Below are 26,471 nucleotides of genomic sequence, written 5' to 3' on the forward strand. Positions count from 1 at the left end.
TAGAACCCAAGGCTTGAAGACATGTATAACTAGAACCCAAGACATGTATAACTAGAACCCAAGGCTTGAAGACATGTATGACTAGAACCCAAGGCTTTAAGACATGTATAACTAGAACCCAAGGCTTGAAGACATGTATGACTAGAACCCAAGGCTTTAAGACATGTATAACTAGAACCCAAGGCTTGAAGACATGTATAACTCGAACCCAAGGCTTTAAGACATATATAACTAGAACCCAAGACATGTAAAACTAGAACCCAAGGCTTTAAGACATGTATAGCTAGAACTCAAGGCTTTAAGAGGGTAGCATCGTCTCAGTTTGATGAATGACACCTTCCAGAAGGTTCTCTGAGCACCTCATCATAGTATCGGTATCTTGTACATGACAAAGAAAGATACTTAATAAAGATCCTTGAATCCTTTGATCTTGATCACGGGAAACAGTTAAAAACGTGAACCTTTTATCCAACTGAAAGAAGATTTACACAGAAATGTAAATTAAATCTGTTTTATTTCACAACAACAATAACAGAACAGGAAGTTGCCTCCGTTCACTCATTTAATTTACATAGGCGATAGGAGAACTGTGTGTATGCCTTATATGGGCGCGTCCGGCCTCACTTCCTGCCCAGAGCTGGTGGGAGGAGAGTGGGCGTGGCCGGAGGACCCAAGGGGGCGTGGTTCTGACGCCTCCCTCACCAGTTCCAGAAGAAGAGCCTGCTGCCGTGTTTGGAGGGCTGCAGCGGGCCCTCGATGGCGGCGTTGGGCTCCGGCCTCGGCCGCGAGTGGTACGGGTTCTCGGGGAGGGGTCGCGAGGTTGCCACCTTGGTCACCTTGGAGACGGGAGAGGATTGGCAGTGAGATGGGGATGCAGACTAGGAGCAGGAGCAAGCAGGTGACCACACTCAACACAGGGCGATGTTTCCGCTCGTAGGACACGACTCACACAGGTACAATGAAACGTCTGTGTCAACAACGAGCTTAACGCCGTTTTAACGTTTCAAAGAGGAGTGCTGTCACAGCCTCTCAACCTCTGCGGAGGGAGGGGTGACCTAGTGTGAGGACACCAGACCCCAGACTGGCCTCCTTAGCCTCACAATAAATACATCGTTCCAACAGACACGTTTATCCCGACCTCCGTTCCAAGTCCGAAGCAAGATCGTCTTTCACCCGCTGACCTTCGTGCTCAAAAGCTGGTGAAATACTAACGACAACAATCCCGCCGTGGCCGAGCTCAAGAGGACGAATAAAGTTTGATTTGATTCGACGGGCCTTCCCGTCCCAGGTTGCCCCCCCCTGCCGCTCACCTTGGACAGCTCTCCCAGGTCGGGTCGCTCCCAGCCCAGCTTGTCCAGGACGCAGCTGTCGAAGGCCTCCTGCTTCTGGCGACACCAGCGCAGCTCCGTCAGGTTGGAGTAGTCCAGGCAGGTCCAGTACTCGGTGAAGGACTCCGCACAGCTGCCCTTGATCTGCCTGCGACACCACGGAGAGAGAGAGAGAGAGGGGGAGGGAGAGAGGGAGGGAGAGAGAGAGAGAGAGAGACAGAGAGAGAGGGAGGGAGAGAGAGAGAGAGAGAGGGAGAGAGAGAGAGAGAGAGGGAGGGAGAGAAAGAGAGAGAGAGAGAGAGAGAGAGAGAGAGGGAGGGAGAGAAAGAGAGAGAGAGAGAGAGGGAGGGAGAGAAAGAGAGAGAGGGAGGGAGAGAAAGAGAGAGAGAGAGAGAGAGGGAGGGAGAGAAAGAGAGAGGGAGAGAGAGAGGGAGACAGAGAGAGAGAGGTAGAGAAAGCGAGAAAAAAACAAATATCAATCCATGTACCTGCTGTGTGGGCAGACTGCTTGCTTGCGAGTGTCTCAAGACAAGACAAGGTACAAAGACCTTGCGTAAGACGGGACTCAGAACCTGAGAATCAAAGCAATTCAACACTCACCGAGTCCAAAGACTACCATGTGTGTGCATCCATAAGTAAAACCAGAGTGCTAATTAGTCATTTGAACTAGCCCTTCAGGGATCCCCCAAGCCCAAACAACCAGGGATAATTACCAGTTTACTCAACTACTGGCCCATTAGAATAATGAGATGCTTTACCATGCTCTGCAGCTCCTGTGTTTACATCTGGGCTGGGCTGGGCCGAGTGTCTGTTCCTTCTGGAGGTGCACTTGTGTTGTTATTGGTGGGCGTGCCTGGGTGGGGCCTAGCCTATGGAAAGCAGCCCTTCCCTGGCCTGGTGCAGTCTGGTCTCGCCTCAGGGGCCTGATCTGGCATCGCCTAGTGTGGCCTACTTGGATCTAGCCTAACCCAGGCCCTTTTCCAATATGCGTACTTGTCCGTACTTGCGTCCTTGTGAACTTGTGAAACGTCATCAGTCGGAGCCCAAGTACTGTTCCAATTCAAAAGTACGCAAGTCCAAAGTCCGCATCAAATGCCAGGATGTGTTCTTGCTCCGCCCACTTTATGGAGGATGCATCGGAGCAGACTTGTGTGGACTTGAGACAGACAGATATCCCAGAATTCATTTAGCATCAAGCGGCTGTGCTAACGGTTGTTAGGGCAACATCATTGAAAATGCCTCTAAATAATCTATCGAAACTAGTAGAAACAGAGGTTATTTGGATAAAATCGCCACATAATTGGTTTCGATTGTGGTAATTATCCGCATGAAAAACAATGAAAACGTAAAGATATTTACTTTAAAACAGTTTAAAACGCTTTTCAAAATCCTAGCAATGGCGGCTGCCGGTGTCCACACAAAACAGTTGAGAATGTGATGTCATCAAGGACGCTGCTGTTCCAACTGCTGAATGACTTAACTTGCGTCCTCCAGTTCTCGGGAGTTCATACTCTGATGAGAACTTCCCAAGTCCGGACTAGCAAGAACGCAAGTCCCAACTTGGGCGTACTTGGTATTGAAAAAGGCCCCCAGCCTGTTGTGGTGTGGTCTGGTCTGTTGTGGTCTGGTCTAGTCTGGCGTGGTCTGGTATTGCTTGGTCTGGCGTGGTCTGGTATTGCTTGGTCTGGTCTAGTCTGGTATTGCTTGGTCTGGTCTAGTCTGGTATTGCTTGGTCTGGTCTAGTCTGGTATTGCTTGGTCTGGTCTAGTCTGGTATTGCTTGGTCTGGTCTAGTCTGGTATTGCTTGGTCTGGTCTAGTCTGGTATTGCTTGGTCTGGTCTAGTCTGGTATTGCTTGGTCTGGTCTAGTCTGGTATTGCTTGGTCTGGTCTAGTCTGGTATTGCTTGGTCTGGTCTAGTATTGCTTGGTCTGTTATATTCTCATATAAGCTTGTCGGATGGCAGAACGACAGACAGGCAGACAAACACAGAGAGAGAAACACATAGGCAAACAAAGACATACAGACAGACAGGCATACAGACAGGCTTACAAAAAGACAGACAGGCATACAGAAAGCTAGACGTAAAGACAGACAGACAGACAGGCGTACAGACAGGCTTACAAAAAGACAGACAGGCATACAGACAGCTAGACGTAAAGACAGACAGACAGACAGGAGTACCGACAGACAGGCATACAGACAGACAGACAGAGCAGCCGGTAGCTGGTTAGCACTCTGGCCGCTCCCCCTGGACCGCCACGCTTGCTTCTATTGGTCAGTAAAGGAAATGGACATGAAAACATGTGCTTTCAGTTGAACCTAAACATTGACCTAGTCACTGCGGCATACAGGCAACGTCAAAACACTCTGCTAGAGGGCCTCGTTAGACCAAAACAAACACTCGCGGGAAGATTATCAATCAAAATGTCTGACAGGGAAATGCCATGATAACAGTGCTGAACATGTAGCAGAGTTTAACTGAGTTTAACTGAGTTAAACTCAAACGCAGAGACACGGACGTAGTTAACATACACCCAGAACACTGAGAATGTGAGCAAGTCTCGTTCCAAAACAGAGGCTATAGCCCCGGCAGTTGTAACCGTATAAATGCCCCCCCGTGCCATCGAACTGCTAGCTTTCCGCTGGCTAAAACTGTTGAGAGGTTGTTATGTTTTTATGTCAGATGACCCAAGATCAAGCCCAGCATGGGGCAAACCATGGTGGAAGCGATAGTGACAAGCAAGACACTGACACCTGTTACACAGAACAACTGTTATATAACTGGAGATACATACCTACCACCATACATACAAATCTATATCCCAACTTACATCCTCGTTGAGCATTGGGAATCTGCATGGATAGCAAATCTTCCCATTAACTATTAACCAAACTTTTTTGGTAGTAGTACACACACTTCTAAGACAGCCTACCTGAAGAAGTTGAGTGCACACTCGTTCACTTTCCTCCCTTCCTCCAGACACTTCCTCGGGTCCTTCTCTTCCCAGCGACAGAGCATGAACTCCTTGTTGGGCTTGTCACACTGGGAGCCATAGTGATGGGCAGCAGCCTTCAGCACCGCAGACGACACGTTGATCTGCACAGGGGACACGAGAGACATGCAAGGATATGTAGCTAGCATTATTATAAACAAGGCATTCAGATATGTTAGCTAGCTATTCTATCAGGTCTCATTTTTGATATCATCATGACCATGGAGCTAAGAACGCTATCTCCCTTTTATATAGTCTAAATCATGGTCTGGTCTGGTCTAGTCTGGTGTGGTCTGGACTAGTCTGTTGTGGTCTGGTCTAGTCTGTTGTGGTCTGGTCTAGTCTGGTCTAGTCTGTTGTGGTCTGGACTAGTCTGGCGTGGTCTGGTCTAGTCTGGCGTGGTCTGGACTAGTCTGGCGTGGTCTGGTCTAGTCTGGTCTAGTCTGTTGTGGTCTGGACTAGTCTGGCGTGGTCTGGTCTAGTCTGGCGTGGTCTGGACTAGTCTGGCGTGGTCTGGTCTAGTCTGGCGTGGTCTGGTCTAGTCTGTTGTTGTCTGGTCTAGTCTGTTGTGGTGTGGTCTAGTCTGTTGTGGTGTGGTCTAGTCTGTTGTGGTCTGGTCTAGTCTGTTGTTGTCTGGTCTAGTCTGTTGTTGTCTGGTCTAGTCTGTTGTGGTCTGGACTAGTCTGTTGTGGTCTGGACTAGTCTGTTGTGGTGTGGTCTAGTCTGTTGTGGTCTGGTCTAGTCTGTTGTGGTCTGGTCTGGTCTAGTCTGGCGTGGTCTGGTCTAGTCTGTTGTGGTCTGGTCTAGTCTGGCGTGGTCTGGTCTAGTCTGGTCTAGTCTGTTGTTGTCTGGTCTAGTCTGTTGTGGTCTGGTCTGCTATTTATGAATAGCGTGTCGCTATTCATTTTCTTCCACAACATGTTCAGTCCTTAATGACCCTCATAACCTAGTTAGACTACTAACAGACAAGCTAGCTGGTTAGACTACTAACAGACAAGCTAGCTGGTTAGACTACTAACAGACAAGCTAGCTGGTTAGACTACTAACAGACAAGCTAGCTGGTTAGACTACTAACAGACAAGCTAGCTGGTTAGACTACTAACAGACAAGCTAGCTGGTCAGGCTACTAACAGACAAGCTAGCTGGTTAGACTACTAACAGACAAGCTAGCTGGTTAGACTACTAACAGACAAGCTAGCTGGTTAGACTACTAACAGACAAGCTAGCTGGTTAGACTACTAACAGACAAGCTAGCTGGTTAGACTACTAACAGACAAGCTAGCTGGTTAGACTACTAACAGACAAGCTAGCTGGTTAGACTACTAACAGACAAGCTAGCTGGTTAGACTACTAACAGACAAGCTAGCTGGTTAGACTACTAACAGACAAGCTAGCTGGTTAGACTACTAACAGACAAGCTAGCTGGTTAGACTACTAACAGACAAGCTAGCTGGTCAGGCTACTAACAGACAAGCTAGCTGGTTAGACTACTAACAGACAAGCTAGCTGGTTAGACAACTAACAGACAAGCTAGCTGGTTAGACTACTAACAGACAAGCTAGCTGGTTAGACTACTAACAGACAAGCTAGCTGGTTAGACTACTAACAGACAAGCTAGCTGGTTAGACCACTAACAGACAAGCTAGCTGGTCAGGCTACTAACAGACAAGCTAGCTGGTTAGACTACTAACAGACAAGCTAGCTGGTTAGACTACTAACAGACAAGCTAGCTGGTTAGACTACTAACAGACAAGCTAGCTGGTTAGGCTACTAACAGACAAGCTAGCTGGTTAGACTACTAACAGACAAGCTAGCTGGTCAGGCTACTAACAGACAAGCTAGCTGGTTAGACTACTAACAGACAAGCTAGCTGGTTAGACTACTAACAGACAAGCTAGCTGGTTAGACTACTAACAGACAAGCTAGCTGGTCAGGCTACTAACAGACAAGCTAGCTGGTTAGACTACTAACAGACAAGCTAGCTGGTCATGCTACTAACAGACAAGCTAGCTGGTTAGGCTACTAACAGACAAGCTAGCTGGTCAGGCTACTAACAGACAAGCTAGCTGGTCAGGCTACTAACAGACAAGCTAGCTGGTCAGACTACTAACAGACAAGCTAGCTGGTCAGACTACTAACAGACAAGCTAGCTGGTTAGACTACTAACAGACAAGCTAGCTGGTTAGGCTACTAACAGACAAGCTAGCTGGTTAGACTACTAACAGACAAGCTAGCTGGTCAGGCTACTAACAGACAAGCTAGCTGGTTAGACTACTAACAGACAAGCTAGCTGGTCAGGCTACTAACAGACAAGCTAGCTGGTTAGACTACTAACAGACAAGCTAGCTGGTTAGACTACTAACAGACAAGCTAGCTGGTTAGGCTACTAACAGACAAGCTAGCTGGTTAGACTACTAACAGACAAGCTAGCTGGTTGGGCTACTAACAGACAAGCTAGCTGGTTAGACTACTAACAGACAAGCTAGCTGGTTAGACTACTAACAGACAAGCTAGCTGGTTAGACTACTAACAGACAAGCTAGCTGGTCAGGCTACTAACAGACAAGCTAGCTGGTTAGACTACTAACAGACAAGCTAGCTGGTTAGACTACTAACAGACAAGCTAGCTGGTTAGACTACTAACAGACAAGCTAGCTGGTTAGACTACTAACAGACAAGCTAGCTGGTCAGGCTACTAACAGACAAGCTAGCTGGTTAGACTACTAACAGACAAGCTAGCTGGTTAGACTACTAACAGACAAGCTAGCTGGTTAGACTACTAACAGACAAGCTAGCTGGTTAGACTACTAACAGACAAGCTAGCTGGTTAGACTACTAACAGACAAGCTAGCTGGTTAGGCTACTAACAGACAAGCTAGCTGGTTAGACTACTAACAGACAAGCTAGCTGGTTAGACTACTAACAGACAAGCTAGCTGGTCAGACTACTAACAGACAAGCTAGCTGGTTAGACTACTAACAGACAAGCTAGCTGGTTAGACTACTAACAGACAAGCTAGCTGGTTAGACTACTAACAGACAAGCTAGCTGGTTAGACTACTAACAGACAAGCTAGCTGGTTAGGCTACTAACAGACAAGCTAGCTGGTTAGACTACTAACAGACAAGCTAGCTGGTTAGACTACTAACAGACAAGCTAGCTGGTCAGACTACTAACAGACAAGCTAGCTGGTTAGACTACTAACAGACAAGCTAGCTGGTCAGGCTACTAACAGACAAGCTAGCTGGTCAGACTACTAACAGACAAGCTAGCTGGTTAGACTACTAACAGACAAGCTAGCTGGTTAGACTACTAACACACAAGCTAGCTGGTTAGACTACTAACAGACAAGCTAGCTGGTTAGACTACTAACAGACAAGCTAGCTGGTTAGACTACTAACAGACAAGCTAGCTGGTTAGACTACTAACAGACAAGCTAGCTGGTTAGACTACTAACAGACAAGCTAGCTGGTCAGGCTACTAACAGACAAGCTAGCTGGTTAGACTACTAACAGACAAGCTAGCTGGTTAGACTACTAACAGACAAGCTAGCTGGTTAGACTACTAACAGACAAGCTAGCTGATTAGACTACTAACAGACAAGCTAGCTGGTTAGACTACTAACAGACAAGCTAGCTGGTCAGGCTACTAACAGACAAGCTAGCTGGTTAGACTACTAACAGACAAGCTAGCTGGTTAGACTACTAACAGACAAGCTAGCTGGTTAGACTACTAACAGACAAGCTAGCTGGTTAGGCTACTAACAGACAAGCTAGCTGGTTAGACTACTAACAGACAAGCTAGCTGATCAGGCTACTAACAGACAAGCTAGCTGGTCAGACTACTAACAGACAAGCTAGCTGGTCAGACTACTAACAGACAAGCTAGCTGGTCAGGCTACTAACAGACAAGCTAGCTGGTCAGACTACTAACAGACAAGCTAGCTGGTTAGACTACTAACAGACAAGCTAGCTGGTTAGACTACTAACAGACAAGCTAGCTGGTTAGACTACTAACAGACAAGCTAGCTGGTTAGACCACTAACAGACAAGCTAGCTGGTTAGACTACTAACAGACAAGCTAGCTGGTTAGACTACTAACAGACAAGCTAGCTGGTTAGACTACTAACAGACAAGCTAGCTGGTTAGACTACTAACAGACAAGCTAGCTGGTTAGACTACTAACAGACAAGCTAGCTGGTCAGACTACTAACAGACAAGCTAGCTGGTTAGACTACTAACAGACAAGCTAGCTGGTTAGACTACTAACAGACAAGCTAGCTGGTTAGACTACTAACAGACAAGCTAGCTGGTTAGACTACTAACAGACAAGCTAGCTGGTTAGACTACTAACAGACAAGCTAGCTGGTTAGACTACTAACAGACAAGCTAGCTGGTTAGACTACTAACAGACAAGCTAGCTGGTCAGACTACTAACAGACAAGCTAGCTGGTTAGACTACTAACAGACAAGCTAGCTGGTTAGACTACTAACAGACAAGTTAGCTGGTTAGACTACTAACAGACAAGCTAGCTGGTTAGACTACTAACAGACAAGCTAGCTGGTTAGACTACTAACAGACAAGCTAGCTGGTTAGACTACTAACAGACAAGCTAGCTGGTTAGACTACTAACAGACAAGCTAGCAGGTCAGACTACTAACAGACAAGCTAGCTGGTTAGACTACTAACAGACAAGCTAGCTGGTTAGACTACTAACAGATAAGCTAGCTGGTTAGACTACTAACAGACAAGCTAGCTGGTTAGACTACTAACAGACAAGCTAGCTGGTTAGACTACTAACAGACAAGCTAGCTGGTCAGGCTACTAACAGACAAGCTAGCTGGTTAGACTACTAACAGACAAGCTAGCTGGTTAGACTACTAACAGACAAGCTAGCTGATTAGACTACTAACAGACAAGCTAGCTGGTTAGACTACTAACAGACAAGCTAGCTGGTCAGGCTACTAACAGACAAGCTAGCTGGTTAGACTACTAACAGACAAGCTAGCTGGTTAGACTACTAACAGACAAGCTAGCTGGTTAGACTACTAACAGACAAGCTAGCTGGTTAGACTACTAACAGACAAGCTAGCTGGTTAGGCTACTAACAGACAAGCTAGCTGGTTAGACTACTAACAGACAAGCTAGCTGGTCAGGCTACTAACAGACAAGCTAGCTGGTTAGACTACTAACAGACAAGCTAGCTGGTTAGACTACTAACAGACAAGCTAGCTGGTCAGGCTACTAACAGACAAGCTAGCTGGTCAGACTACTAACAGACAAGCTAGCTGGTTAGACTACTAACAGACAAGCTAGCTGGTTAGACTACTAACAGACAAGCTAGCTGGTTAGACTACTAACAGACAAGCTAGCTGGTTAGACTACTAACAGACAAGCTAGCTGGTTAGACTACTAACAGACAAGCTAGCTGGTTAGACTACTAACAGACAAGCTAGCTGGTTAGACTACTAACAGACAAGCTAGCTGGTTAGACTACTAACAGACAAGCTAGCTGGTTAGACTACTAACAGACAAGCTAGCTGGCTAGGCTACTAACAGACAAGGTAGCTGGTTAGGCTACTAACAGACAAGCTAGCTGGTTAGCCTACTAACAGACAAGCTAGCTGGTCAGGCTACTAACAGACAAGCTAGCTGGTCTGGCTACTAACAGACAAGCTAGCTGGTTAGACCACTAACAGACAAGCTAGCTGGTTAGACTACTAACAGACAAGCTAGCTGGTTAGACTACTAACAGACAAGCTAGCTGGTTAGACTACTAACAGACAAGCTAGCTGGTTAGACTACTAACAGACAAGCTAGCTGGTCAGGCTACTAACAGACAAGCTAGCTGGTTAGACTACTAACAGACAAGCTAGCTGGTTAGGCTACTAACAGACAAGCTAGCTGGTTAGACTACTAACAGACAAGCTAGCTGGTCAGGCTACTAACAGACAAGCTAGCTGGTTAGACTACTAACAGACAAGCTAGCTGGTTAGACTACTAACAGACAAGCTAGCTGGTTAGACTACTAACAGACAAGCTAGCTGGTTAGACTACTAACAGACAAGCTAGCTGGTTAGACTACTAACAGACAAGCTAGCTGGTCAGACTACTAACAGACAAGCTAGCTGGTTAGACTACTAACAGACAAGCTAGCTGGTTAGACTACTAACAGACAAGCTAGCTGGTTAGACTACTAACAGACAAGCTAGCTGGTTAGACTACTAACAGACAAGCTAGCTGGTCAGGCTACTAACAGACAAGCTAGCTGGTTAGACTACTAACAGACAAGCTAGCTGGTTAGACTACTAACAGACAAGCTAGCTGGTCAGACTACTAACAGACAAGCTAGCTGGTTAGACTACTAACAGACAAGCTAGCTGGTTAGACTACTAACAGACAAGCTAGCTGGTTAGACTACTAACAGACAAGCTAGCTGGTTAGGCTACTAACAGACAAGCTAGCTGGTTAGACTACTAACAGACAAGCTAGCTGGTTAGACTACTAACAGACAAGCTAGCTGGTTAGACTACTAACAGACAGGCTAGCTGGTCAGGCTACTAACAGACAAGCTAGCTGGTCAGGCTAACGTGTATTAACTTTGCTCCAGCAGTCAAGGACAGACTGAATAACATGAACTAACTGTGGATCAACAACTCTAACTTATGCTGCTTTACAAAAACACACTGTATCAGTTCGAGATGTAACGTTTCTATAGCTGGTTAGCATCGTGCTAACGCTACTAGCGGTGGTTTGAAACTGCCAAAGCTAAATTATACTAAAAGGAAACTATTTAGCATTACGTTAGCGAGGTGACTTCGTGGTGAGGATGTCTAGCTTGTTTTCAGACAGCTAACGTTAGCTGTCAGTTAGCATGCTAACTCTGGCTAGCCCATACCGGTGCGACCGTTAGCCAGTTAGCAAGTCTCTTAGCTTCTCTTACCTCGTCCACATTCAGCTCCTGCAGAGTGGGAACCTCCACCGAACCGGGCATGGTTCGGTCTCTGTTCGATGGAACAAAATCAAAGAAACTTAATTGTTAAAACACATCCAAGGTCCTGGTCTGGTTCCTCAGGACGAGGCCGCTCAGGGAAGGTCAGTTTACTGCGCATGCGCGAGTCAGACGCACAACAATGACGCACTCGACACCGCGACGAGAAACTGAGGACGTTTTTTCCAACCATTCGGGATAAAAAATACGCTTTAACGGATACATATTGTGTTGTGATCATTATATATAGTAGATAACGGTTATATAACTGCTCTATTTCAACAAAATCCCCAAATCCCGGCCAATAAAGGAAACACTGTCCTCTCGCGAGAGATATTGCGCTCCTTGTGTCTGGTCGTTTATGTTTCCATGGTAACGATGTCAAACTCCTTGCATCTTCCTCCTGCATGTTTTGTTTTCCAGTCTAACATTACATTTCAGGTCTCTGTCTCATATAAACATCACATGGAATTCACAGGGAGCAGTTATACTGGGGAATTCAACAATGGCAGGTAAAGGAAAATAATTATTTTATTTTAGAAACCACGATAGAGGCAGTCAATACAAATGTCTCCATCTTCTCTGTCCCCCAGAATGGAGGGCTCGGGAGAGTACAGGTGTCCCACTGAGACCAGGTATGTGGGTGAGATGAAGGACGGGATGTTCCACGGAAAAGGGGTTCTCCATTTCCCCAATGGCAGAAAATATGAAGGAACCTGGAAGAAAGGGATATCAAAACAGGTGTGCAACATACTTTCGTGTGTGTGTGTGTGTGTGTGTGTGTGCGTGTGTGTGTGTGTGTGTGTGTGTGTGTGGTACTCATTGGTTATAGTAGACATTACATCTGGTCCACTTTAGCAATCATTCACATTGTCGCAGTTATTAAGTTTCCATCTTTACCTTTCCTACACATGCTCTCTGCACGTCCCACTCAGAAAATACATCCCTCTTTGGTCAATATGCTCCGAAAACACTCCTTCATGCATGTCTCAGTCTCCGCCACGATGGTACCTGGTTCGATTATCATCATGACTACAACTGGGGTTCATTAGAGATGGTCTAAGGAGGCCCCTGCATGACCAACCAGGTCCATAGCTACCTGACTCCCTGCCAGCTGAGCTCAGCCCCAGACCTCCCCTCACACATCCTGGTTAAACATGTGCAGGACCAGGGCTGGCTGAAGAGGGAGCATCAGAAACGTCACCCTGTTGGGGGGGTGGGGGGGTGGGGGGGGGGTGACAGCACAGCGGAACACTCCGATGGAAATATGGCCGCTCTTCAGCTCTCAGCTCGGCAGCAGTTCCAGATGGAACGCAAATCGATTAAATCTTTGACGCTTCCTTCTTCTAGAATATCCAATCCAATCCAACTTTATTTATAGAGCGCATTTAAAACAACAAGAGTTGTACCAAAGTGCTTTCCATTTCAAACAATACAAGACACACAACAAACACAGTACTGTAGGGCAATAGGAACTAATGGAACAAAAGAAACACAACAACACAATAGGACAAAAGAAACCAAGAAACAGAATATTAAAAATAAACGACTCTGATAGCCTACTAAGTATTAAAACGCCAGTGAGAACAGATGTGTTTTTAAGCGGGAAGCGTTGGGGCCAGCCTAATGGGCAGGGGCAGTTCATTCCAGAGTTTTGGGGCTACGACAGCAAAAGTTCGGCCCCCCCTGTGCTTTAGCCTGGATTTAGGGACGACGAGGAGCGACTGGTCAGCCGACCTGAGAGACCGTCGTGGAACATAGGGATGTAGGGTGGAGCCAGACCATTCAAAGCTTTATAAGCAAACAATAGAATCTTACAATTAATCCTAAACTGCATGGGAAGCCAATGGAGGGAGGCCAGGACAGGAGTAATTGTTGTAATTGTGTTGCCTCTGGGTATGAAATGCGCTATACAAATAAAGCTTTGATTGATTGATTGATTGATTGATTGATTGATTGATTGATTGATTGATTGATTGATTGATTGATTGATTGATTGATTGATTGATGTGCACTCCGGTTGAATGTCCACATCTCATCTTCCGTGAACATCCGCATCCGACCCGCATCCGACCCTCTGTTGGGACGAATGTGCGTGAATAAGAGGAGTGTGCGGTTTAACGCACAGCCTCCGTTCTTCCGCAGGGCGAGTACACGTTCTCCGACGGCCTGGAGTACCGAGAGCAGGACTGGGGGTTCTGCGACGGTTACGACAGACGGTTCTACACGGAGAGGCTCGGCGGGATGAAACCAGCAGGTCAGCCTCCGTTCACCTCTGGTTCTGTATAGAACCAATTTGTAACAGTATGGCACCCTCTGAGAAGACGGAACCCCAGAGGGAACCCCTTTCAGGTCTTTCAGAACACTGTAAGATAGGGCTGGGTTTAAAAAATCGATTCTGAATCAAATGATTCAGAATCGATTCATGAATCCCAAAATCGATCTTTTATTTAGTGAATGAATTAATAAATTAAGGTATGAATAGTTCATTAATTCATTCAATGATTCATTCATTCATTCATTCATTCATTTTTGTAAATCAGTATCGATACCCAGCCCTAGTATTGATGTGTTGCATAACTTGGCAGTCATGTAATTAAGGTTACAGCTATAAAAAAAAAAACTGGTTTTAGTACACTAACCGAATCGATATTGAATCGAATCAAATCGAATTGAATCGTGATAATCGATTCTGAACCTTGTGAATCGGAATCGAATCGATTCTTGAAATTCAACTCGATACCCAGCCCTACTGTAAGAGGTGCTGTCTGGAACTCCAAATGGTTCAGAATAGAAGAATAGAATAGAAAAGTTTATTTACTTCTAAGGTTTCTGTCAGGAAGCTGTCCGCAGAGGTTCCATTACCATTACAGATCTTCTATAATGCTTTTGTTAAGAGTGACAGGAAGACCAGGCGTGTCAGGCGCACACCATGTGAAGGCTAGTCCTTCGCGTGGCGGACCCGGGTTCGATTCCCGGCTCGGGTCTTGTGCCGCATGTCCTCCCCTCTCTCTCTCCCACATTTCCTATCTCTCTACACTGTCCTATACCATTAAAGCTGGAAAGCTGTAAAAATATCTTTAAAAAAAAAAAAAGAGTGACGGAGGCTAAATTCAAACGACCCTGGCACTGTGATAATCTGAGGTATGTAGAGGTGTAGTATAAAGCTGTGATAATCTGAGGTATGTAGAGGTGTAGTATAAAGCTGTGATAATCTGAGGTATGTAGAGGTGTAGTATAAAGTGATAATCTGAGGTATGTAGAGGTGTAGTATAAAGCTGTGATAATCTGAGGTATGTAGAGGTGTAGTATAAAGTGATAATCTGAGGTATGTAGAGGTGTAGTATAAAGCTGTGATAATCTGAGGTATGTAGAGGTGTAGTATAAAGTGATAATCTGAGGTATGTAGAGGTGTAGTATAAAGTGATAATCTGAGGTATGTAGAGGTGTAGTATAAAGTGATAATCTGAGGTATGTAGAGGTGTAGTATATAATCTGAGGTATGTAGAGGTGTAGTATATAATCTGAGGTATGTAGAGGTGTAGTATATAATCTGAGGTATGTAGAGGTGTAGTATAAAGCTGTGATAATCTGAGGTATGTAGAGGTGTAGTATATAATCTGAGGTATGTAGAGGTGTAGTCTAAAGTGATAATCTGAGGTATGTAGAGGTGTAGTATAAAGTGACAATCTGAGGTATGTAGAGGTGTAGTATATAATCTGAGGTATGTAGAGGTGTAGTATATAATCTGAGGTATGTAGAGGTGTAGTATATAATCTGAGGTATGTAGAGGTGTAGTATAAAGCTGTGATAATCTGAGGTATGTAGAGGTGTAGTATATAATCTGAGGTATGTAGAGGTGTAGTCTAAAGCTGTGATAATCTGAGGTATGTAGAGGTGTAGTCTAAAGCTGTGATAATCTGAGGTATGTAGAGGTGTAGTATAAAGTGATAGTCTGAGGTATGTAGAGGTGTAGTATAAAGTGATAATCTGAGGTATGTAGAGGTGTAGTATAAAGTGATAATCTGAGGTATGTAGAGGTGTAGTATAAAGCTGTGATAATCTGAGGTATGTAGAGGTGTAGTATAAAGCTGTGATAATCTGAGGTATGTAGAGGTGTAGTATAAAGCTGTGATAATCTGAGGTATGTAGAGGTGTAGTATATAATCTGAGGTATGTAGAGGTGTAGTATAAAGCTGTGATAATCTGAGGTATGTAGAGGTGTAGTATAAAGTGATAATCTGAGGTATGTAGAGGTGTAGTATAAAGTGATAATCTGAGGTATGTAGAGGTGTAGTATAAAGTGATAATCTGAGGTATGTAGAGGTGTAGTATAGTGATAATCTGAGGTATGTAGAGGTGTAGTATAGTGATAATCTGAGGTATGTAGAGGTGTAGTATAAAGCTGTGATAATCTGAGGTATGTAGAGGTGTAGTATATAATCTGAGGTATGTAGAGGTGTAGTATATAATCTGAGGTATGTAGAGGTGTAGTATAAAGCAGAGGTGTAGTATAAAGCAGAGGTGTAGTATAAAGCAGAGGTGTAGTATAAAGCAGAGGTGTAGTATAAAGCAGAGGTGTAGTATAAAGCAGAGGTGTAGTATAAAGCAGAGGTGTAGTATAAAGCAGAGGTGTAGTATAAAGCAGAGGTGTAGTATAAAGCAGAGGTGTAGTATAAAGCAGAGGTGTAGTATAAAGCAGAGGTGTAGTATAAAGCAGAGGTGTAGTATAAAGCAGAGGTGTAGTATAAAGCAGAGGTGTAGTATAAAGCAGAGGTGTAGTATAAAGCAGAGGTGTAGTATAAAGCAGAGGTGTAGTATAAAGCTCGATGGACCCAACCTCTCGGGTGTTCACGTTCTGAATCATGAATTCTGCGTTCAGTCTGATTCTAGTTTGTTGTGTGGTTGTGTTTTCCTCAGTATGGCCGCCAGGTCGGGGCTTGGTGTTTGACCTGCTGTGTCCCCGCTGTGTCCCCGCTGTGTCCCCGACCCCTCTGTCTGGCCGTCCCCTGCAGGTGAGTCCCAGCTGACGGACCTGGACCCCCCGCGGATCGTCCCCGACGGCTGCTACGACTGCGGAGACGGCTTCTACCAGCCGGGCGCCCGCGTGGTCAACGACTATCAGGGCAACTTCCTCCGAAACGCAGGTGAGGGGAAACCGTAGAAGACTTTTAACTGATCTAGTCAAAGAGGATTTGCCAAGATTCGCTCAAACAGGTCAAGTCTGGTTTATTGAGAAAACATACGAGCGCAAGGACTTCAGCACAACGCACGTGAGTGGTTCATCCAAGTGAAGTGCCGCAGTCTGGTCCTGCGCTGCCTTATATTCAAGCAATACACAGGTATGGCGCTTCCAGGATGTGATTGGCTAACCCATTGTGCACGTCATATTAAATGGCAGGCGTCATCAACAGTGGTCGAGAATACAGACACGTGACATGAGAAAAGGCGGTAATTCTTGCAGGGACAATGGGACAAAGGATGGTTATTCTGGAGCAGACAACGTCTAGGTGTGTTGACCTCCTGGAGGTCATCCTGTCATGAATTAGATTAGCACAGCTGTGTGAAAGGTTGAGGGAGGCGGTGAGACTACAGTTTCTACGACAAAACGCCGCCGCCCGGGGCTCAGGGTTTCTCTGAGCTAAGGAAAGGCCTTCTTCCTCTTCAGGTCCTCCGCAGGTTCAACTGGCAGTTACAGAATCACCGTGGCTTACCTTAGTTCCAACTCACTAAGTGTTGGCAGACTCGGGTTTCAACATGTGTTAAATTATCTTAACACATGTAGGCCTAATCTTGTCATATGGGAATTATTTGATATCACAAAGATAGTAATGTCAACCAGATTATCCAGATTATTCCAGACACTACAGGTCTGATGCTCTGTCTCAGAGCTGACTCATCTGCGCTCTTCTCAGCCAGGCATGCCTCTGCGCTGCACTCATTTTCGTTTTGTTTTCAAAGGCAAATCCAAAACACATTTTTCCACCCAGCGAGTGCCCGATGTCGGATCTTTGATTTGAAGGGAATGCGGTCTGTCAGTTTTCCAGATACGAATTCCTCCATCCCGGCCAGCTCGCTTTTTTTCCTCCTAGTTTTGCATCACCGGACAATGTCATGGATTAGCGAGGGTTGTGGATTTAATCGTCTCTCTGTGAACGGAGGGGGGAGGAGGAGGAGAAGGAGGGTGTATTGTATTGTTATAGACAGCCATCTGGGAAGTCATGTCTCAGAGTGAAACAGACAGTGTGTTATCTCTTGGCGCCGGGGCCCGCGGAGTAACTTGGAAACCCGTCCAAATGAACGTAGCTACGAGAGACAGAGCGCCGAACATGATACGAACTGTCACTGTGTTTATTTATGGTCGCCTTTGATCTGCCCTGCACAGGTGTGTGTGTGTGTGTGTGTGTTCGCCTGGCCCCATGAAAGCCATCTGCATGCTTCCCCCGTACCTGGCCCAGTACTGTAGCTGGGTAAACCCTGTCGGGGTGGAACACATTGCAACATAATACAGATTAGTATCATCTTATTAATCCCAGTGTTGATCCGCGGCATGAAAATCTCATTTGTGTGCACCGACAGCAGAAGGCACATCCTCAACAACAGATGTTTTGATAGGGAGTGATATGTGGGGATCTCCTGGCGCATTGGGGCTCTGTTATTGATCAGGAGGGAGGAGGAGAGGGGGAGGAGCTCTACTGTAGGTCTACTAGCTGCAGTCATTTGATTTAAATGCGGCTGCTCTCCTGCTATTTTAACTGTAGTTTTACAAACGGAAATATCTGATCGATTTAAGATTCAAAATTCAAGATTTCCTTTATTGTCATTGTAACATTGCTTTTAATTTACAATTAAAACTCACACCTAACGGGGCTCCAATAATAAAACAGAAAAGTAGATAAATAATAAATTAGAAAAATATGTAAAAGTACACTAATGCATACACACGCACCATTATATACACACGCACACACTATATACAGTATAAATAGCTAAATATTTACATATCGCACATTACACAGGTAGACAGTTATTGCACTTGGATATTGCACTGGTTGTACAGTATATTGCACAAAATGTCTGTAGTAGCAGCGTGTATATTAAGACGTATTTTCCGGTGCAGAGTTCAGTGTGGTGACGGCCCTGGGATAGAAACTGTTCAGCAGCCTAGTGGTGCGTGTTTTAGTTCTGTAGCATCTGCCTGATGGCAGGAGGTTAACCAGGTGATGGCCGGGGTGGGTGGGGTCCTTGACGATGCTGGTGGCTTTCCTAGGGCAGTGGGAGGTGTAGATGTCCTCATGTGCTTTAAAGGACAATGCTCGTTTTTGACAACCTGGACCTTATTTATGACATATTATAAGACGTTTGACTCACCGAGATCACTTTGGTGTAATTCGGAGGCCTGTAGAAGAAATGTAAAATCCAGCGCGAGCCAGTATATCCATGTAATGGCGGTGGTCGGGGCACCGAGAATGCAGCTTCTAAAAATCTATTTTCTGCCGCGAAACGTTTGTTTTCATCAATCTGTCTTGATGAATCGCTAGTTGTGCTTACATAGAGCATAACTGTTGTGGTTTTCACATGCCATGATCTTTAGAAACGTCTTTCGAAACGAAATAGCTTCCTCGTTGCTCCAGCACGCTGTGCGCATGCGTGCTGGAGCAAGTGAGGAAGCTATTTCGTGTCTAACGACGTTTCTAAAGATCATATTACAGAGGCATGTGAAAAACCACAACAGGCCTATGCTCTCTATGTAAGCACAACTAGCGATTCATCAAGACAGATTGATGAAAACAACCGAAAAACATACAGAAAATAGATTTTTTAGAAGCTGCATTCTCAGTGCCCCGTCCGCCGCCATTACATGGATATACTGGCTCGCGCTGGATTTTACATTTCTTCTACAGGCCTCCGAACTACACCAAAGTGATCTCGGTGAGTGAAACGTCTTATAATATGCTGTAAATAAGGTCCAGGTTGTCAAAAACGAGCATTGTCCTTTAAGACCAGTCTCTCCAGGCACTTTGTGACTATGGGTGTTAAAGTCACCGGCCTGTAGTCGTTGAGGCAGGTTATGGCTGTCTGCTTCGGGACTGGTACAATCGTGGAGGATTTCAGGCAGGTGGGGACAGTGCACTGTGACAGGGACATGTTGAAGACACGCAGTCCTTGAGAAGCCGTCCTGATGCTCCATCCGGACCTGCTGCTTTCCGTGGGTCGACGTTAGGGGACGCACGCATGACATCAGCAGTCTGGGTGTTGAGTGACTGGCTGGCGGAGGCAGAGGCGGGCACAGTGGGCGTGGCCGTCTCTGTCCTCTCAAAGAAGTGGTTGATGTCTGCTGCCAGTGAGGCACTGCCGCTGGGGTTTTGATTGGTGCTGTTCTTGTAGTAGGCGGATACCTTGCCGTGCTCGTCGAGGGTTCGAGTCCTCAAAGTGACTCTGGACCCTCCTCCTGTAGGCTGGTCTGGCGTCTCTGATTCCTCTCTCTAGCTATACCTGTCACCGGACCAGAAAGACATATTGAGTTATTTTAGCAGGAGCTGCACATCTCTGGTCATCCAGGGTTTGTTGTTGAGAGAAACCCGGATACGTTTGACGGAGGTGACATTGTCCACACGGCAGCTGATGTAGAACAGAGTGACGGTGTGCGTAAGAGAAAGAGAGGGATAGAGAGAGCGAGACAGTGTGTGTGTGTGTGCGTGAAAGAGGGTATGTGTGTAAGAGAGAGAGTGTGTGTGATAAAGAGTGTGTGTGTAGTGCCCAAGCAGCATCTGCTCCAGGCATATTGTTGACAGGAGGGCAGCATTTAAAATCCATCAGTGTTTCCAATGAACACAGAGGCCAGTGTCTGTGTGTGTGTGTGTGTGTGTGTGTGTGTGTGTGTGTGTGTGTGTGTGTGTGAGGAACACTCCTGTATCCTGCATGGATGTATTTTCATCCCACAGAGGTGAGGGGTACGTGTGTCCCTGATGGGTGTGAAGAGGGGATTTATTGCCAAGGGTTTCCCTCCAGGATGAGGGGGGGGCGCTCGCCGGAGGGGGGGGGGCAGGAGAGGGGGGGGGGCGCTCCTCTGCGGTGGGGACGGGGCAGGAAGGGTCAGGAAATGCCACGGCCTCGGGCCAAGATCTGCCCCGGGAGGTGGGGGGGAGGGGGCGGGGGCACAAAGCAGACGGGGGGAGGAAGCGGCGAGGAATCTCCTCACATGGCGGCCGGGGGCCAGGCGGGTCACCTGGATGCGGCCCAGCCCTGCCTCTCGGGGTGTGTGTGTGTGTGTGTGTGTGTGTGTGTATACAGAAGGCCTGGCCGGTCAGGCCGCATGGTGAGGTCAGCGGTCAGAGGGGGGTGTCCTGCCCTACTGACCCACACAGGACATCACATTACAACCATTCAGCTGACGCTTTTATCCAAAGCCACTTACAATAATTGTATTTTTTTTTTTAAAAGATATTATTTAGGGCTTTTCAGCTTAAATGTTATAGGACAGTGTAGAGAGACAGGAAACGTGAAAGAGAGAGAGAGGGGAGGACATGCGGCACAGGACCGGAGCCGGGAATCGAACCCGGGTCCGCCGCGCGAAGGACTAGCCTTCATATGGTGCGCGCCTTACCCGGTGAGCTACCGGGGCGCCCCACAATAATTGTATTTAATGTAGGAAGCTATGTACTACTACTCACCAGAACTCACAAGTGCATCTCCTTTCTAAACAAGTGACTCAGAGCATAATCTAGTGCTGAAGGCAAAGTGCCAGAATAGCAAAGTCATTTTAGGTGCTTAAGAGGGAGGATCCAGGTAGCACTTCTAGATGAGGTGAGTTTTGAGCCTGCGGCGAAAGATGGGCAGCGACTCTGCTGTCCTGACGTCAGTGGGCAGTTCGTTCCACCGCTGCGGGGCCAGGACAGAGAAGAGCCGTGACCGCGTCGATCGACCGCAGGGGCCTCGGAGTGACGGGGCAACCAGTCGCCCCGACGTAGCAGAGCGTAGTGGCGAGAGGGGGTGTAGGGTTTGACCATGGCCTGGAGGTACGAGGGGGCTGTTCCTTTCATTGTCTTGTAGGCTAGTGCCAGAGTTTTAAACTGGTGGTGAGCTGCTACTGGGAGCCAGTGTAGGGAACGGAGGAGGGATAAACAAACTCACTCTCACACACGCACTCGAACACATACACACACACAAGCATGTACACACACACTGACACACACACACACACACACAATTACCAATGAAGATATTTTGGAGGCATTGTAATGTGAAGACATCGGTGACCACTCCCCTCTCATTCTCATAGAGCAGAGGAGGAGGGGAGAGGAGGGGAGGAGAGAGGAGAGGAGGAGGAGAGAGGAAGAGAGAGGAGAGGAGGAGGAGAGAGGAGAGGAAGAGAGATGAGAGAGGAGAGGAGAGGAAGAGAGAGGAGGGGAGGGGAGGAGGGGAGGAGAGAGGAGAGGAAGAGAGAGGAAGAGAGAGGAGAGGAGAGAGGAGGGGAGGATAGAAAGAGAGAGGAGAGGAGGAGAGAAGGAGAGAGGAGAGGAAGAGAGAGGAGAGAGGAGAGGAGGAGGAGGGGAGGAGAGGAAGAGAGAGGAGAGGGAGAGAGAGGAGAGGAAGAGAGAGGAGAGGAAGAGAGAGGAGTGGAGGAGAGAGGAGAGCAGTAGGAAAGGAGGGGAGGATAGAAAGAGAGAGGAGAGGAAGAGAGAGGAGAGGAAGGGGGGAGAGGAGAGAGGAGAGGAAGAGAGGAGAGGAAGAGAGAGGAGAGGAAGAGAGAGGAGAGGAGGAGAGAGGAGAGCAGTAGGAAAGGAGGGGAAGATAGAAAGAGAGAGGAGAGGAGAGGATAGAAAGAGAGCAGGAGTGAAGAAAAGGAAGAGAGAGAGAGGAGGCAAGACACGATGAAGGAAGCCAGGAAGTGTTGTTAGTTTAATGTGCCCCCTACCTGGCCGGGACATCAGTTCCTCTTCCATTCTGACGCCAAAAACGAACGAGACACCTCCTCCTCCTCCTCCTCCTCCCCAGACATAAAGCAACACGCTGTATATTCAAAATGATAATTGTCAAGTTTTAAATTGAAAACAGACGGTTGCACATCCCTGAACCACATCTCCACATCTGAGGCAATCTCTATTTCCTGCTGTCTTGTTGCTTGCTGTTTCTCTCCTTGGCAACAAGCTGGGCCAGGCTGCCAGCGGAGAGCCAGGAGCTGAGCCGGGCTGAGCCGAGCCCAGGCTGGGCTCAACTGTGTGTTGCCATATTGTTTGTTGCCGTTTCCTGCCGCTGGAAGAGCCGCTCCTTTGAAACACTGGCGAAGGCTTCACATCCAAAACAAGCGGCCCTGCCAAGGAAAACAGGACCCGGGCCTCTCTCTGCCACCGCGATACCATCAGTCCTTCTGTTTAGAAACACCCTCCGGTCCCTCTATCGCGATATCTCAGCCTGGTTCAAATCAGGGGATTATTTACATAGATTTACAATTAAATCCCCCAGAAAAAAAAAGTGTGTAATTTCATGTGTTTCAAAAGGTTATAATGCAGCTTTCTAGCGGTGATCTCACTCCTCATTAACGGGTTGCTGCTGGAAGGAAGCACTTTTCCCTCCGAGTGTATTTTGAGGATTTAGATAAACATGTTTTAACTATGTGCCATTATCGCTTCCCGCACACAAATCCTGTACCGTTGCGTTCCCCCCTGATCCAGGGTGAAATATACTTCTCAAAAACAGTCATAGTTATCAGATCTCCAACACGTAGTCTGTCCATAAAAGGTTATTTAATATGTGATCCAGATTATGCTGTAGGCTAATAAAATTAACATTAATACAGTCGTGCAGAAAAGCTACACCTGATGAGTAGGGCCTGTTGTTTTTATTATATATTATATATTTTAATAGTTTTCTATTCTTAGTTTTTTGTCCCTGAAATATAATAGTAAAAAAATTTTTTTTTTGATTTAGATACGGCCAAATTGTAGGAATTAATATAGATAGTTTTTTAAGTAGCCCATTGAATTGTTAAACGGTGCACGCATAGTAAATTATAAGTCTGCGTCCATTCAGCATATAACCTTTTTGTCAACGCGGAATTGTAATTTATTTTAGATTGCACCAAACGCCGGGGCCACCTGCTCTCTAATAGAATTGTATTAAAATATCAATTTAGTGGGGATTTGCGCTCTGCAGAACGATCTCAACCTGGAACCCGTCACGCTGCAGCAAAATATGAAAATGTGAATTCATCCATTCATTATCATAACAGGGACCGAGCGCGCGTGGGGGAACCGTAATTGCGGTCAGACCGTGAGCAGAGGTATTAATTAGTTTAAAATAGTGAAGAAATGTCCTCGAAGTTGACCCGTCGTATTGCCAGAGGAAAGGGAAACGAATGCCACAAAGAAGGGTGGAAATTGTTCCTGCACGCAGCTGCTGTAGAGGCCTGCATGTTCGCCCGGGTGAGGATTGCATGGCCGCAACTGGGATCTCAATTGAGCGCTTGAGCCAGGTAAGAGAGGGAGCAGAGATGGAGAGGCTGTTAGGGCCCCTGTTAGGAACCCTGTTAGGGCCATCGGGCAATTACACACAATCAGAGGAGGGTTGGAGACCTGCTCCCAACAATAGGCCCCGCGTGCGGGTTCTGCTCAAGTGCGTGCAGCTGCGCGCCCGGGTTCTCTACCTCTCCGCTCCGCAATTAGACACTCATTTCACTGTTTAACCATGAAAAACACTATATTATCCGCTGCTTTGGCAGTCGAGTCATCGTTTTAAAATCGTCGTCCATTTTTGGCTGGTGATTTATTGGTGGCTGAAGTGGCCCTGAGAAGTTATTTTCCTAATTGTTGTCTTGATTTGACAAATTTCCCCCTAGACCTGAATGGCACTTGAATGCTTCAGTGTCAAAAGCAAATGTCCCCGGACTGAATGTTAAAGACTATGCACTAGTATTATTCTCCCTCGATTTAAATGTGTTATTCTATTAACTGCACGCGCGTTGGCCATATCAGGATTATTTTATATCCCTCAAATTTGGCTATGGCCCTATAGGAGTAAAAAAAAAAAATCACAATCAGATTAGAATACCTGTATTCTGCTTACATTGATTTATTTAATATTAAACCTGAACTTGGATGTTGTTGTTGATGTCCTCCAGATGACCAGGAGCACGAGTGGATCGTGAACACCTGCCGGAAAGACTCGGGCGAGATCGGTGGACGTTCTGCTGACTAGACACAGAGGACCACAACATCTTTAAAATGGATAAAAGGGACCGTTATTTCTTCTGTATTATTCTCCCCGTCTCTTTTAAATTCTGATGATCTCTTTTAAATTAAGATCTAAAAACAGAAAAAATAGAGACGTGAAATAGCCCACGTTTTCGTTTTATTTATTTATTTGTTACATTTTTTATCAACCCCATCGATTATGCTTCAATGAGATTAGTAGGGTATTTATATGAAACAAGTGCTGGAAGTCGGGATAATGAAATATGCCACTTCACAACAGGACAAAAGATCTACACACACAAAAATAGGAAGTTAGAAATGTTTACTTTAGCCTAATGTTAGTTAATGATCCCGGCTCTTTGCTGCATGTGAATATAATCAGTTGGCTTGTTCTGAGTCGGTCTGCGAGCACCCAGCAGGTAGGTATATAACAATATATATATATAATAGGTATATAACAATATATATATATATAATAGGTATATAACAACCAGGCTACTGTAGCTGCCGAAGAGTCTGTTATGTACAAGGAATCTACCAGCAGAATGTCTCCTATTAACTAGAAAATGCATTTGCATTGCTATAAGGCCTAGACCGTTTTTTCTTCTTCTCTGAATTCTTTTTTGAGCGGGGAGGGGGGGTTACTATCCATTTCCTGCGTGTTTTATATTTATAGTTTGTTTTTTTCAGTCCTATCATATAAGCATATTATAGTGGGTGTTGTGTGTTTGGAAGGGAGACATTACATCTCCACAGAACGCTTCTTGTTTGAAACCAGATCCTGGGAGGGGATCAGTCCCATGATGCAGCCTGACAGTGACTTCCTGTTGGCGGTGGCGCTGGAGTCAGTGCAGGAGTCATTACTGCACACACTGACCCGTGAAGAGCTCTACCATCCACCTGTGATTGCTTCCTGCCCCGCACACACACACACACACACACACACACACACACACACACACACACACAAACACACACACACACACAGTCTCTCTCCCTCACACACACACACACACACACACAGTCTCTCTCACACACACACACACACACACACAGTCTCTCTCACACACACACACACACACAGTCTCTCTTCCTCACACACACACACACACACACACACACACACACACACACACAGTCTCTCCTCCTCACACACACACACACACACACAGTCTCTCTCCCTAACACACAGACACACACACACACACACACACACACACACACACAGACTTCCATACACTCACACACAGATTGCACACAAACTTAAGACACACTTATATGCAGACTTAGGCAAACACACACAAGCACATCGCCCTTGTACACCATCTGAGAAACACACACTCTCTCTCTCTCTCTCTCTCTCTCACACACACACACACACACACACACACACACACACAGTAGATAATCCTTCCCTCAGAATCCCTCAGTCTCTATATTTCCACCTCCATGTTAAGGGGAGACACCCCAGGTGAATAGGAAAAAAAAAATCCTTAATAGGTATCACCATCAAACTCCCCCAGTTTGTTAGGTACATTAAGGAGCATCTTTTTTGTATTACAAGTTTTCTGAAATCTTATGGATAAATATGCAAATTAGGCATTATATGCTCTAAATATGCGCTAATTTGCATAATTTCAGGAATCCATTTTTTTTAACTGGTTCAAGCCAGATTCAAAATTCTTGTTTCATTTTGTTCACATATCCCTATTCAAACTTTGTCCAAGGGGGATTTTTGATATCTCTTTTCTTCACTTCAGAAATCAGAAAATACTGTCAACAGTCATAAAAAGACCAATTTTCGCCATGTTTTAGGGATAAACTGTTATATAAATCAGGCTATGAATGAAATTTAAAAAATCCCCCTTGGACAAACTCTCAGAATATGGATTGGAACAAAACTGGAAAGTTAGGTGTATGTAGGTGCTACTCAAGTGGTGGTTTTGATGTCCCTAAGATGAGAAATA

The 26,471-nt window shown here is 45.9% G+C and overlaps 2 protein-coding genes across 2 annotated transcripts; one reads left to right on the forward strand and one right to left on the reverse strand.

The window, feature by feature from the left end:
• Positions 1-506: 506 nt before the first annotated feature.
• On the reverse strand, positions 507-11,415 carry ndufa8 (NADH:ubiquinone oxidoreductase subunit A8). The gene is made up of 4 exons (XM_084460227.1): positions 11,264-11,415; positions 4,263-4,426; positions 1,311-1,476; positions 507-836 (listed from the first exon to the last, which is right to left on the reverse strand). Exons 1-4 carry the CDS (start codon positions 11,312-11,314, stop codon positions 699-701), a joined length of 519 nt encoding a protein of 172 aa, XP_084316353.1. The 5' UTR covers positions 11,315-11,415; the 3' UTR covers positions 507-698.
• Positions 11,416-11,776: 361 nt separating this feature from the next.
• On the forward strand, positions 11,777-24,508 carry morn5 (MORN repeat containing 5; the record flags this gene model as incomplete). The annotated part of the gene is made up of 5 exons (XM_084460120.1): positions 11,777-11,823; positions 11,905-12,052; positions 13,457-13,568; positions 16,327-16,458; positions 24,432-24,508. 5 exons carry the CDS (start codon positions 11,777-11,779, stop codon positions 24,506-24,508), a joined length of 516 nt encoding a protein of 171 aa, XP_084316246.1.
• Between the last annotated feature and the right edge of the window lie 1,963 nt (positions 24,509-26,471).

Source organism: Borostomias antarcticus (assembly GCF_949987555.1).
Source record: "Borostomias antarcticus genome assembly, chromosome: 30".
Lineage (NCBI taxonomy): Eukaryota > Metazoa > Chordata > Actinopteri > Stomiiformes > Stomiidae > Borostomias > Borostomias antarcticus.